The sequence below is a fragment of the Neovison vison genome, chromosome 6 (genome assembly GCF_020171115.1).
Source record: "Neovison vison isolate M4711 chromosome 6, ASM_NN_V1, whole genome shotgun sequence".
NCBI lineage: Eukaryota > Metazoa > Chordata > Mammalia > Carnivora > Mustelidae > Neogale > Neogale vison.
The window spans coordinates 208,613,694-208,628,653 of NC_058096.1; the positions used below are offsets into that span (position 1 = coordinate 208,613,694).

General features: G+C 44.1%; 1 protein-coding gene across 2 annotated transcripts in view; it reads right to left on the reverse strand.

The window, feature by feature from the left end:
* SACM1L (SAC1 like phosphatidylinositide phosphatase) overlaps positions 1-14,960 on the reverse strand; it is a 60,974-nt gene that overhangs the window by 29,697 nt on the left and 16,317 nt on the right. The window contains exons 2-7 of one of the 2 annotated variants that reach the window (XM_044253738.1): positions 12,648-12,745; positions 9,383-9,457; positions 8,004-8,131; positions 5,576-5,725; positions 3,108-3,167; positions 2,201-2,234 (exon numbers count right to left, since the gene is read on the reverse strand). In XM_044253738.1, coding sequence (XP_044109673.1) covers positions 2,201-2,234; positions 3,108-3,167; positions 5,576-5,725; positions 8,004-8,131; positions 9,383-9,457; positions 12,648-12,745 — 545 coding nt within the window. Of the gene's footprint in view, positions 1-2,200; positions 2,235-3,107; positions 3,168-5,575; positions 5,726-8,003; positions 8,132-9,382; positions 9,458-12,647; positions 12,746-14,960 lie in introns of those variants that run through there. The other variant, XM_044253740.1, reaches the window with a different exon arrangement.

The window sequence follows — 14,960 nt, forward strand, 5'->3', positions numbered from 1 at the left end:
TTCACGAGAGAATGCCAAATCGTTCTTCAAAGTGATGGTCCTGACGGACACCAGCAATGTGAATTTCCAATGAGTCACCCTTCTCCTGGACCTGGGACCATCAGACTTAATGATGACTCATCCTGAACTCCCAATTCACTTTTCTTTAAAACCCACAGCACTAGAGAAGAATCTAAGGCTATATTTATTCATTCATTTACCCACTACCTATTTTGGGTCAGGGCACAAAGATGAGTAAGGTATGAGCCTGCCCTTAGAGAACTAAGGACAGCACAGAAGGTGAGTGACTGCTTTATGAATCATTTCCTTAGATTACAAGAGAAATACATACACACTTTAAAGAATCCAGAAAGCATGGAAGGAACAAGAAGAAAATAAAAACCACAGAGCAGGCCAGCAGCATGACAGAACAGATAGACCTCCGGTCTGGATCAGTGAGCTCCGCCCAGGGCCACACGCTCCCACTCGGATGCCCCTGCCATACCTTCTCAGCCTCCAACACTCCTCCCTCCTCCCACTCACCCAACTGACACAGCTTCCTGGTCCTCTGCGGAAATAAAAGCCATCCCCCTGTTCTCCCGCCACAGCTCTCTACCAACGGGCGTCCACATCCACCTGTGCGCTTCCCTTCCCGGAGCTGGAGGACCTGTGCACCTGTCACACGCCACGAGGACGTCACTCCAGCACGTGACTGTGCTCTCCCCTTCTGCGAAACCTTCTCATCTGTCATATCCGCCATTTGGGGAGGCGAGTCAGGGGAGCACACACATAATCTCCCTCTCGAATGTTCACACTGAACCAACCAGCACCCGATCAGCTGATTATCCTGACCCTGCAGTCTTTCCATTTGCTTGGGGGACACCACGCTCACCTGGGTGGCTCCCCTCTTCCTCGCTGCCCTTCGCTGGGTCACCCTCATTTCTCCTGTCCTTCGAGCTCACTCGCGCCAGCACTCCCCACCCCCACCCCCTGTCCTCACTGAGCCCTGCAGTGTGTGGCTTCAGCAATTCTTCACCGTCCAGAACTCCCTCAGGCCATCTTCTTTCTCCAGGCCTTTGCTTTTCTCTAGATGCTTTCCTTCCTCTGATGAACTCATCAGCCTCACGGCTTTAACACCATCTGTGCCCAGACGACTCTCAAATTTATGTCTGCACCATGACCTTCCCTCGTAAACTCCCGCCCCATTACTCCACCTTCTTCTGTGACATCTCGACTTGGAAGCTAGAGCAATCGCAAGGTCATCGTGTCCCGATGGAACTCTGGGTACTCTGGCCTCACCCCCACCTCCAGACGCTTCCACACATCGATGGCTGGCTGGCTGGCTTCCTTACACTTACTCTGGCCAGAAACCTTAGATTTGTACTAAACCCTCCTCTTTCATAGCCCATGTACAATTTTTCAGAAAATTCTGTAAGCTCTACCTTCAAGACAGATCTAGAGCCTGACCATTTCCACCACCATCCCTGCTACCATCCCGGCCCCAGGCCTGAACTACGGCAACTGCCTCTAGCTAGCCTGGTACCCTCCCACGCTCGCCTCTGGCCCGCTCTCCACACCGCTGTCACAGTGAGCCTGTCCTATCATGCCGATGTCCACTCGGATCACCGTTACAGCTCACACAGAGCCTGCAGGGCCCTGGATGCCCCAGACCTGGCTCCTTCCCTGAGCTGGATCCCTCCTGTCCATCCACAGTCATCGCCTAGGTATGGCCCTGCCTCGAGGTTGCTGTTCCTGCCCAGCTGTCTGTATGTACTTCAAACACTGAAACTGTGTGACCCAGAAACTTATTAAAGCATTAGATTAAAAGTAAATGAAGGGGCACCTGAGGGGCTCAGTGGGTTAAGCCTCTGTGTTCGGCTCGGGTCATGGGACCTTCGGCTGGGATCGAGCTCCGCATCAGGCTTTCTGCTCAGCAGGGAGCCTGCTTCTCCCCCTCTCTCTCTGCTTACCTCTCTGCCTAGTTGTGATCTCTCTCTGTCAAATAAATAACATCTTGAAAAAAAAAAGTTCATTTAAAAGATGGAAGGGGGTATCATTTATAACCAGTATTCTAAAATTTTATGGTAATGGGTTTGATTTTGTTATCAAGAGCAATTTCTGTTCATTCTAAAACACTCTCCTCATCCGACTCGGATTGTTCCTAAATTGGCCTCATACTAATACGGAACTGAGGACACAGGCAGACAACTGGAGAGGATACAGCCGTGCAACACTGGAAGCGCGAACCGATGGACCTGAAATGAAGAGAGATAGGACGCTGAGGAAAACACATGCTCTTCGAATGAAAAGAATCACTGCATGAAACATACTTACACTAGTAACAATATTCGGGTGTTATGGAGATAGTATACAAATAAGGTATGAAACTTATGGGTAACTTCTTTAAAAACGTCTCTCACATACTCTTGTCTTTCCAATTAAAACACGATTTGAGCACGTGATACAATCATTTGGGCTGAAGTGTGCAGGTTCCGGAACACTAATCAAACTGCACGAAGCTGCCAGACATCTACCTCCCTTCCTGTCAGCCTTTGCCTATAGCACCTTCTCTGCTCTGGGGAAAAGAGATACCCGTGCTAAAGTTTGCAGCTCAAACTACTTTTCCAAAAGAAGCAAAACGAAAGAAAGAAAGACACTAGGCAAATCTATGAACCTAGGTGTGGTGTGTTACACTTCTTGGCTGGGCCTCCCTGCTCCCCCTCATCTGTACCAACGAAGGACAGAGGAAGATGGCATCTGTGCGTGTCTCTCTCGGGCGACTGAAGACAAATGCAGAGTTCCACATTTGCCCGGGGACCTCGTGGGGCCCCTCATTTCTCCACTACTGACCCACCAGGACCCCTTCTCCCTTACTCACAGAAAGCAATGTTCTTTTATGTAAGAATTTCTTCTTTTTAAGGCTTCTATGGGAGATCAGCTTAAAATCATTGGGCTTCTTCAAACCAGAACAATGCGAGGAGGCAGACCTATCAAAGCTCCTAAGTTATAAACTGAGTTAAATGAGACGTATTTACCAAAATCCCTGGTGATTAGGCAGCCATTTTACATGTGTAGCCAATTAGAACTTGGACTGAAACAGATAAGCAGGTTTTATTAGGGTCCATTACCTCTGGCTGGGCAGAAAGTTCTCTTAGAAGATGACCATTCCATACAAACCGCTGATCTGCCTGAGAAGGAAGATATAAAATTAATCAACCTGAGTTCCTACAAAACAAAAACTCTCCACAATCAGAGTCTCCACCTGGCGGCTACAGGCAGGTCTTCCCCTCAAACCCACCCCTCCTTGGGGTGTCCTGTCCCACTGGCTCAGGCAGAAACCTAGGAGTCCTCTGGGGTCGGTCTTTCTCTTATCTGGAGTCAACTGCCAAGTCCTACATCTCCTTCCAAATCCGCCCCCTCTCCTACATCCCTGCTCCCACAGGCCTGGCTAGCACTTGAACTGCCCTAACTACTGTGGGCAGCTGCCCCCCTCCCCCACTCCTGTCTCCGCCTCGCCCCTCCCACCCACCCCTCCACATGCTGCCCGCAGAAGCTCTCCAACGAGACTGTCTCCTGTCTGCTGGGGAGTCTTCACCGGCTCGCTGTCACCTACAGAACAACCCTCTACAGGGCCTAAGGCTCACTGGCGTCTGGCAGCGCCTCCAGGAACCGCCTGCCGGCATCCCTGGCCGCTCTTTCACGCTATAAATACAGAAGTTCTCTCAACAACACGGGAGGCTGACCAACTCTCTGTTCTCTTTACAAAACACACCTATAGACCGCCACTCTGCCACCCCCCCCAAGTCCCGGGAGAGGCCACAGCCAGGCTCGAGGCCCACTGCGCCGCTCGGGTATGCGCTCGCCATCGCAGGCCGCAGGCTGCACCTGGTAGCTCACGACATAACCAAGCTCAGGGGCGTACACATCAGTGAGACAGGACTTAAAAACAAACAACTTTTTTTTTTGGAGAGCTGAACGATAACAGAACTTAAAGCAATTAAAGGCAAGCTGCTGAACCAATACAGCTGTTGGAGCTGCAGGAGGAGGGGCAGCTCTGGAAGGTCTGAGAAACGGTCAGAATCTACAGGATTCTGCCAACAGACCGCTCTGTGGGTGTCCAAACCTCTACCGGCCTCAAACGGGAAAAGTGAAAGGGATGTACTTTCCACAGGGATCAAGGAAGCCAAAACAAAGAAAAGCTTACAGTTAGTCCTTAACCAAAAAATCAACCAGTCGGTGTCGAATTTTATGTTTTTAGTCCGACAAAATGTCTAAGATATGTATGGTTCATCTGTCACCTTCTCGATTTCCTACATTAACTCTGACTCTTGAGAAGCTGACAAATTCCCTTCCCAGCGTGCAGGACGCCTGTCTCAGTTTTGCATCACACTGCCACTGCCTCTCCCTGAAACCCTCCCTCTCCCACTGCCCTCTAACCATGATGGCCCATTCAGAACAGCCTTCGGTTTCCATTCACAAGCACCCTCCTTTGTAAAGTCATCCCCAGCTCCCCCCAGACCGAGTGAGACCCAAGTTTCCCTTGGGATCCCACTCCATTTTGGTACAGGCCTCAATGCAGCAATGGTCCCTTATTCTGTGACTGCCCAGACTTCTGCTTCCCCAGGAGGCCGCAGGCTCCCACAAGGGACCACCCTTTCTGTTCCGTGTCCCCGCGGGCTAGTGTAGCGACTGGTACACAGCAGGCATCTGAGAGACGTTTCGTAAACAAATGGAGAACACAGCATAGCAACTGCTTTTAAAAGCAACCGTCTCTGCAGTTAAAAGACAAATTGCTTGATTGCTTAGCTTACATCTAAATTTACGTCCAAGCCTACATATAATTTTCCTAGATTAGAGTACAAAATCTTAAAAGAGCCAGTCAACAAAAATATTGATTTGGGGTGGACCATATGAAATTATCATTTTTACTGGTCAAAAATGGTCAGTGACTGGCAATTTCATAGGGGCCAGCCTAACAAGTAACAGACAGCAACCTTTACAATTTGGTCTGACCCCTAAACACATCTAAAGTCTGTTACTAAAATATCCAGGCAGCAATCATCCAGGTTCCTGAACAGCAGGAATTTTAGGATGATGCCATTTGAGGACCTAGTTTTAAAGATACGCTCATATTTAAAAAGAAGGGGGGCAGGGCAAAATAATAGCCAAAGAACCCACCTTAAATCACTATTTTTCAAGTTCTTATATTAGTAAATTCTTACTGTTCTAGTTATAAAAACCACTGCAGAAAGAATATCACCTATAGGCATGTTAATTTTATAAGGACAATTACGTCGTTAACACTAGTAACTCAGAAAACTACCGGCATGTCTGTTGAGCCTCTACTTCTCAATTCTTGTACCACTGGTTCTCAGTCCTGTCTGGGCCACACAGACCGATTCTGGGATCATGAATTTGCCATTGTGATGGGTACTGAGAACACAGTGTGTTTTCAACCCCACACGTGAGTCTGACATAGCCAGGATTGCAAAAAAGCGGTAAATATTTTTATGGATGACATAGAGCTATATCCCTTTAAAAAAAAAAAAAAGAAAGAAAGAAAAGCAAAATAAGGAAAAATAAAGATGAAGCTTACCCTTTCCAAAAGACTCATTTCTTGAAATTCCGGACTAGTGTTAGACAGCCGCTGCAAAGTATGGGTCAAATCATACGTCGTTGAGAAGTAAAACCCATCCACATTCAGGACGTGGTTTATCATCGCTAGGAAAGTTTTATTATCTTGTAACTGTTAACAAAGGGGAGGAAAACATCAGTGTGTCTCAGACTTGAAACAGAACCTGTCCTCATCTGTGAGCCCACCGGCCCTGTTAAATGCCACTGGCGCAGGTGAAGACAGGAGAACGCTCACCATTTCCCCAGAACCTAGGCCAGCTCCTGCCCACCGAGGAGGTTCAGTGAATAGCATGGGGGTATTACTATATTAACTGATGGGCTGCATCTCCTGCCCTTTAGGAGCAAAACTTAACTTTAACTTCTAATGGGCAGAAGTTACTTTAACAGAACATCACCGCCTTAGGTGATGACCTCCCACATGCCTGACCCTTTAGAGACTCTCTTTCATCCTCACAACAAACCCTGCAGTTTAGTGTAATTACTCTCATCTGACAAGTGAAAAATATAAAGTCATGAGAGGCCCAATAACACAGGGAGTAAATAACAAGGGAGTAATATTATCCTCATTCCTAAGAAATTTTACTGGGCTGGATGGGAATTAAATTCTTTTTTTTTTAAATGCAAAGATTAGGGGCGCCTGGGTGGCTCAGTCATTAAGCTACTGCCTTTGGCTCAGGTCATGATCTCAGGATCCTGGGATCAAGCCCCCCATCAGGCTCCCTGCTCAGCGGGAAGCCTGCTTCTCCCTCTCCCACTCCCCCTGCTTGTGTTCCCTCTCGCTGTCCAATAAATAAATAAAATGAAATAAAATGCAAAGATTAAAGAGAAAAGTCCAGTAAAATAATACTTAGTTTTATTTTCTGATAATCACTTTAGCTGAATACTGGGACATTTATTTTTATCCTTACTTTAAGAAATAATTAAAAATGTCTGGTAATGTTTAATGATTATCAAATGATTAACATGTTAATTTACCTGTTACAATCTATAAATACAAAATTTTTAATTCGGGCTCAGATAATATATAATGTCTGATATATATACATATATTTTTTTAGAATATATATATATATATATATATATATATATTTTTTTTTTTTTAAAGAACAAAAGGTACCAGCAAAGCACATGCAGTGGGCAATGTTAAAATAAGTTGCACGGCTGACAAGCAAGTACAGCAATCAAGAAAAAACGGTTCAGGTAAATATTACTGAGCTATTAAATAAATACAACCATTTTTATTGCCTTAAACACCATGTCTTATAGGGGTGAACATATTGATCTGTGGAGTATCTTTTCTATACCCTGTCATACACCTTTCTTTTCTTTTTTCTTTTAAAGATGTACTTATTTATTTAAGAGAGAAAGAGAGAGAAGAAGAGAGAGAGAAAGAAAGAGGGCTCTCTGCTGAGCACAGAGCCCAGTGCCGGGCCCAATCCCAGGACCCTGAGATCATAACCTGAGCCAAAACCAAGAGATCGGCTGCTCAAACCGAGCTACCCAGGTGCCCCTAATTGTCTTCTCTTACCCTGACACCTTATCCTTGGCACTCTCCAGGTCATGGAATACCCCAAAGAGTCCCCTTCCTGGGGAGTCTATCGCAGGCATCACTTCCTCTGGGACATCTTCAACTTTCTCATCACAACCACTTCATTACGAATGTCGAGAAGTTCACCTTCACTATGACCCCGGGCTGCAGACCGAGAGCCTCATGAAGGGCAAGCACAGGCATTCCCAGGGTCAGCCACCTCCCAGGTTCAACCCCAACTTTCCTCCTAGAGCTGCTGCTTTTTTGGTCCTTTGCATTTCCAGCTTGCTGCGCCAGTGCTTGATTTCACATACCATGGTAACTGAAATTTAAACCGCTTTATTAGGGGACTGCATTCCCTAACACCTGAAGTAGGGTAACTAACTGAAAGACGCACGTACACAATTTGTGCTAAAGGGGTGCCACTGGGACATCCACACACACGCTGCTGTCCCCATGCAGCAAACGCAAAGAAAATTCTTTCTCCGGGCAAGGTGGGAATGAAATCAGGTCAGCAGAACTTCAAAGGCATCTCACATTTTACTTCTTTGCAAAAAGGATATGAAGTTAATTCTGGTTGTTGGCTATAGGGGCTTTTTCTGTTTGTCCTTTTCTCTACAAATGAAAAAAAATTTCTAAACTCAAGAATGTGAGTCAGTTTTTAAAAACAAACAAACCAACAACAGTAAGATACAGAAAGGACTTTTAGAAAGCATGTGTGTAGAAGAACCCTGCTTGCTGGACTGCTGAAATCCTTAGGCTTAAAAGAAATCCATCCGGTGTTCCTTGTCCCACTGCCCCCAGCATCTCCCGGACGGGACGACGTCAGCTTTTGCAACGAGCAAGTGATTTCGGTTCTTACCTGAATATCAGTTAAGTGCAACATCGTCTTCTTATAAGAAAGGATGTCAAAATCTGTTGCTTTCCAGATGACGTGATTGAAAAATTCCCCTATTTTTGTCTTTTTGGTAATAACGATTAGATAGTTACCTGCAAAAAACACACACAACATGACTAGAAAGGAGGAAACTCGAAGGCCAAGAGTGGCTCTCTACACAGGTAAGCCCCGCAGGCCAGCAGTCAGACCGCACAGGGCCGCACAGATGAAAGGCCTATGACTTTTTTTTTTTTTTTAAAGGAAATCTTAGGATTTGTGAATAGAAAGAACAAGGCATTATTTAGAAGAGATCCTACTGAAAACTCAAACCTTTTCTCAAAAAAATAAAAGTAAAAGCAGTGATCTTACCAGATGGGAGAGTAAAGCCAGAAAACGCTTCTTTCCCTCTCTGGCATATAGGCCTCTGCTAATGCGTTTCCTAGCGTGTAGCTTAAAGCATCATGTGTCATGAGATCTGACCACTCCCGGAGAGGGGTTAATGTCCTGTCTACACCACCCCTATGGCCTCTGTGTCATATAAATGGCAGAGATATGTGCTCGGGCGATATGACTATCTGGTCCTTGCAGGATCACAAAGATGAACAGTCCAGAATTAAGAAGGCATCACAGCACCAGGAATAATACCCTAACCATGATCCTATCCTGGCCACTGCTTCCTCCCATAAATAAAACAGGGTAAGCCTTTACCACTAACTTAATTCTTAAGCTCCATTCAAGGCTCTTCGCACAAGTGTCCTTCCAGGAAGTTTTCCTGTGAACACCTCTCTCCTGGAACTTGTCACATCGTACTACAATGATATACTACCTAAAAGCATCTCTCACTAGACTGTAAACTTCAGGGGAAAAAAAAAAGGGCCTGGCATCTTCCATAACTTAGCATCTAGCACACTGCTTGGTAATACAGGAATTTTTTTTAAGTTCAATGAAATGAAATTTAGGTAAACAAAATCTCCTTCTTAATAACTCAGAACCAGGTAGCATTCTCCAGCCCACACTAGGTCATACCCAACCTCCATATGGGGCTGATGGTAGAGGATACTCTGGTTCATCAGTGCATTAAAATGTTTACTTACTTAAATACTCTTAGAATTTATGAAAAATGTCTAGTTGACTAGGGATTTCAGCTCCAGTTGAAATAAAACCAAAAACGAAACTTTTTTCAACAGAACCTTCTGGCTGATCGATTTTACCACTTGTCATCTGGAGTATGTCACTTTTAGAAATTAATGACAAATATCTAACCTACAGATTTACTGCCTCGAGCACGATAGGAAGTATGCCTTCATCTTATACTGTGTCAATTTAATTAACTTCTTTGCCCATCTTGGCTTATTTTTTCTTACCTGCCACCAGACGGATCGTACCCAGTATACCGAATATTGGTCTTGTAACAGCTGAAGGAGGAACATCTTTCTTGACTTTAAATGAGAAAAAAAAAAAGGAAAAGAAAAAAATCACATAGAAGCAGCTCACCGATACAAAAAGAGATGTAGTTTGACTTCTGTAGTTACTTGAAAATTAGTATGCATGATTTATTCTAAGAAAGCAATAGTCCTTCATGAGTCATAGACCTCCATTTTGGCAAAATATAAAATAAAGATGTCCATGTGATGTATAAAAGCCACTGCCTATCTAGAATAAGGTGTCCAAAGTCACATGCTTCTGAATCCTCATCAAGTAAATCATGAGGTATTTCTATGGTCATTTTTTTAAAAAAGATTTTATTTATTTATTTGACAGACAAAGATCGCAAGTAGGCAGAGAGGCAGGCAGAGAGAGGGAGGGGGAAGGAGGCTCCCCGCTGAGCAGAGAGCCGGATGCAGGGCTCGATCCCAGGACCCTGGGATCATGGCCTGAGCCAAAGGCAGAGGGTTTAACCCATTGAGCCACCCAGGTGCCCCTCTATGGTCATTTTTTAACCAAATTTATTCAACCTCTTGCCAGAAACTAAGTCCCTGTTCATTTAAGGGAACTAGAAAGTTAACGGGGAAGAAGGCATGAATTTAACACCAACATGCAACTAATGGAACGCAAACAGAGACTTGCCCATCCACCTCTACAAATACGGGAAACGGAAGCAAGACCAAAGGGACAGAGGAGGAAGGAAACGCAGGTGTGCAGGGAGCCACCACCATTAACCGTGACTTTACCAATAATGCCCTTCATAATAAAAAAGTATCTTTGATTATACAGTTCATTTCATAATCCCTTAAACTTTAAGTCAACGTGTTTCACAAAACACATCTATAGAACTCTAGGGAATAGTGTCCCTGAGGGGGGAAGGTAAGGGTCCCCATCAAATGCGCTGATTTTGCTGTAGACACGCACGTCACCTCTCTTCCCTCTCTCAGTGTCATATGAGGCCTGGGTCTCTGAGGAGGCCTAAAGGGGAACAAAGATGCTCCCTGGTTTCATTCACGGTTCCCAGACTCATGTGGCTACACAATTTTTCTTTCACAGTTTCATTACTATCCCTGAACTCATTCCACAGTTTCATTACTATTCTAGAACTCATTCTGAAACACTGCTGTCAATCCAAGTCCTATTTCTTAAAGGCAGTCCTGTTACTCAGCATAAAGTAATTCCAAATAAGGTCTGAAGTTCACTTCTGTTCCTCTCGGTGATTCAATTTACTTAGCAACGCTACGCTACAATTAACGAACATGACGAATGCAGGAATGCCAGTGCAGTGAAAAGCTTAGAGAAAATCCTGAATATACCGAGATCATCTGATAAACCTGAATGTACTATTTATGGATGGAGTTCTAAGTTACATTAACTGGAGTATAATAACAATAAAACTGATAATTCCTAAGAATACATGTTAGTTCATAGAAGGGGAAAAAAAAAGAATCCCTCTTTCCGGGGCAATGGTCTGCATGCCCAACGGCTAAAAAAAGAAAAAGTTGCAGAGCAACTTGAGTACTGGGCGTGAGCCAGCCCCTCATCACCACTGGCTTTGGGTCAAAGTATTTCTTCAAGTGTTTACTGATGACTACTTGGTGTCCTTTTTACATCCAAACTATCGGTGACCTTTAGCACTGTCCCTTCTAATGGATCTGCAATTTCTACCTACAAATAAATGTCACTGAAAGGTCAAAAATAATTGAAAGCACATCCGTGCTAAAGCTTTTATAGGATACCAGGTTGTAGCAACACGGTCTAAAGAAGTAGTGTTACTACACTTTAGAAGGGCCCTAACATTGGTAAAAACCAATCAGCTCTCTTGAGAAAGCAGCCACCAACCAACAGACATAGGAAATGCCAAATTATCAAACTAAACCAGACCACTAATTCCATCTGGTCAAAGGAAAACTATATATAGTACTTACCAGAATTACCAGATAAGAAAATAGAAATTTAGAGCCATCCCCTTCTTATACATTACTATCCTATTCAAAGTATTTTCATATTTTACTTTATCTATTCAAAGGATAGATACTCAAAAACTGTACTTAAAAAACTGTACTTAAAAAAAAGACGGAGGGGGGCGCCTGGGTGGCTCAGTGGGTTAAGCCTCTGCCTTCAGCTCAGGTCATGAGCTCAGGTCATGATCCCAGGGTCCTGGGATCGAGCCCCACATCGGGGGTCTCTGCTCAGCAGGGAGCCTGCTTCCTCCTCTCTCTCTGCCTGCCTCTCTGCCTGCTTGTGATCGCTGTCTGTCAAATAAATTAAAAAAAAAAAAAAAAAAAAAAAAAGACGGAGGGGCGCCTGGGTGGCTCAGTCGGTTAAGTGTCTGTCTTAGGTTCAGGTCATGATCCTGGGGTCCTGGGATCGAGCCCCACATTGGGCTCCCTGCTTGGTGAAGAGCCTGCTTCTTCCTCTCCCTCTGCTGCTTCCCCGCTTGTGGTTGCTCTCTCTCTCTCTCTGTCAAATGAATACATAAAATCTTTAAAAAAAGAAAAAACTCTTTCTAGAGGTGAATATTTAAACACATGAAATAAGAAATTCTAAATGTTGTATCACGTGGTACACTAATTTATCACCAAAACTGTTTCACTTTTAATCAGTATATCGTTTATTTGGGAGGAAAAATTGCTTTTCACACACTAGAGAAGCAAAACCGAAATATAACTGGAAAGACAGACAAGATATAGACAGATAAAGCTTAGGAACATTACTTGCCTACAATACAAGTTTTAGTCAATGATACATATATATACATATTTTTTTCATTTATTAAATTATACTCAGTCATGAATATTTTCAAAACCTAAAGCAGCTGTTAAAATTCCGCACACTTAATGTTCAAACAACTTTCTTACCCTCCAATACCTTAAGTCTCACAGCTAGAAAGGAACTGACCTCAACAAAACCGATCCTGTTAAAGTACAGATAAGGGAAGAAAAAAAGAAATAATTGTGTTTTTAAATCCTTACGGACAGTAAAACTTTCAAGATCATTCCTCCTTTTTAGAATAAAGGAGGAAGCATAAAACAAAAGGCATAAAAATCAAATGAGGCAGCAGGAATTCAAATTTATAAGACTAGGCTCAGAGCCACACACGGAGACTCCCCCGATCCGTTTACTTGAATTACTGCAGCCGCGGTACAGAGACTCTCTGGGCTGCTCCTGCCCCCACCCCATGCCCCCACTGCTGAGAACTACCTGACAGGGTAACTTCCGTGGACACACGGTCAATGACAAGTACGTCATCTGCTCCATCATCACAGGCTTCCACATAAAATTTTTCAGGTGTGACGTGCCTAAGAAGAAATTAAAAACCATAAATAACCACAGCAGATGAAATTCAGGCTTCTTTAAAAAACAAAACAAATAAACAAAAACCCTAATTATCGTAACAGTTTCCACATTGCTTAAATCTGACATCAAATTGATTTCCCAGCTACTGAATAAATGTTTTTGCTGTCCTGACGCATTCCCAGCAACTGTTTTCACTGGTGCACTAAGCTCACAAGGTTTGCTGTAAAACCAGTTTGACTTACACAAGAAAATCATATGAAATTCTAACTTCCTACATTCAACACAGTGCAGAAGGTAGCACAGTAGTCAGGAACCCAGTCTGTAGAACTAGGCTACCTGTGCTGTGCGAACTCAGGCAAGTTACTCATCCTCTCTGTTCTTCAGTTCCCTTATTCATAAAACAGGGATATTATCAGATAATCGAACAACATGGTCGTGAGCATGAAATGAGCTCAGAACAACATCTGACACATAGTAAGGAAGATGTATTAGCTAAAAATACTAAGAAATACAAATAAAATATTTCCAGGAAATTGTTTAAAGTAAACTATTTTAAAGGTGCCTAGGGGCACCTGGGTGGTTCAGTGGGTTAAAGCCTCTGCCTTCAGCTCAGGTCATGATCCCACGGTCCTGGAATGGAGCCTAGCATCAGGCTCTCTGCTCAGCAGGGGTCCTCTCTCTCTGCCTGACTCTCTGCCTGCCTGCCTCTCTGCCTACTTGTGATCGCTGTCTGTCAAATAAATAAATAAATAAAATCTTAAAATAAATAAATAAATAAAGGTGCCTGGGTGGCTCAGTGGGTTAAGCCTCTGCGCTCGGCTCAGGTCACAATCCCAGGGTCCTGGGATGGAGTCCAGTATCAGGCTCTCTACTCTGCGGGGAGCCTACCTCTACCTCTCTCTCTGCCGGCCACTCCCTCTACTTGTTGTTCTATCAAATAAATAAATAAAATCATTAAAATTTTTAAAATAAACTACTTTAACATTTGGGCATTTTGTTTTTGTTGTTAGAATGCCATAAAAAAAAATGAAGGCAGAAGAAAACTCATTCTGCAAAATAAGAAATAAAGGGGGTAAAAATCAGGATTGGGACAGACTATTTGGAGCGGATGCAACTCTGTAACCAGAGTCCAACAAAAACCACACTTTTTGGTTCCTTGGAGAACACATGGATAACTCGAGGCAGCAGGGAGCTCAAGGTCCAGGGTCCAGGGCTGCTTGCGGCAACAGTGACCCCCTGCACAAACAGGACAGTGAAAACAGTGCAGCCCAGCTGGGGCTCTTGCGACCCTCCAGGAGCTGACCAGGTCTGAGGAAGGAAGTAGTTTTCTTTCTGTGGGGTCTTCTGTTTTGTTTTGTTTGTATTTTCCAGGAACTAATAGTTACTGTCTTAAGCCTCCTTTGAAAGAATTTCTGTCCGTGCAGCAACCAATCTGAGGGCTTTTTCCTTTCCTTTTAAATTCTACTTCCTCTATCTATTCCACTGGCCCTGCCTGTGAAAAATCTTACAGAGATCCCCACAACCATCACCGACATCGTTTCTGACACACAGATGGCATTTCCGCCACCTGGGATTACAGGAACAAGTCCCACAGCGGAACAGACGGTACTGAACATTTCGGACGACAAGCTCTCAACTCTTAAGGATCCAAATGCAACTTACATCCTCTTATAGTTAATCTATAACTAACTCTTTAATATGGGGCTAGTTTCCTCAAGGGGCTGGGGGGTGGGTTGCTAAGAGAATGAAAATCCATCCGTTTTAATACAAGTCAAGCAAAATACAACAAAGACAAATCTACTTTAAATATGGGAGTCTTGGAGTACCTGGGTGGCTCAGTGCATAAAGCCTCGGCCTTCAGCTCAGGTCATGATCTCAGGGTCCTGGGATCAAGCCCCACATCAGGCTCTCTGCTCAGTGGGGAGCCTGCTCTCACCTCTCTCTCTGCCTGCCTCTCTGCCTACTTGTGATCTCTGTCTGTCAAATAAATAAAATCTTAAAAAAAAAAAAATACGGGAGTCTTCAACTCAAACCAAATACAAGAGTTCATTCCTTTCTATAACACCCAATAGTATTCCGGCGGATCTGTTTATCCATTCACTTGCTGCTGGACATTTGAGCTGCTTCTGGTTTGGGGTATTATGAATGAAGGTTCTGCAAACATTCCCGTACGGGTCTGAGGCAGACGTACCCCTTCATTTCTCCTAGGTGACTCCA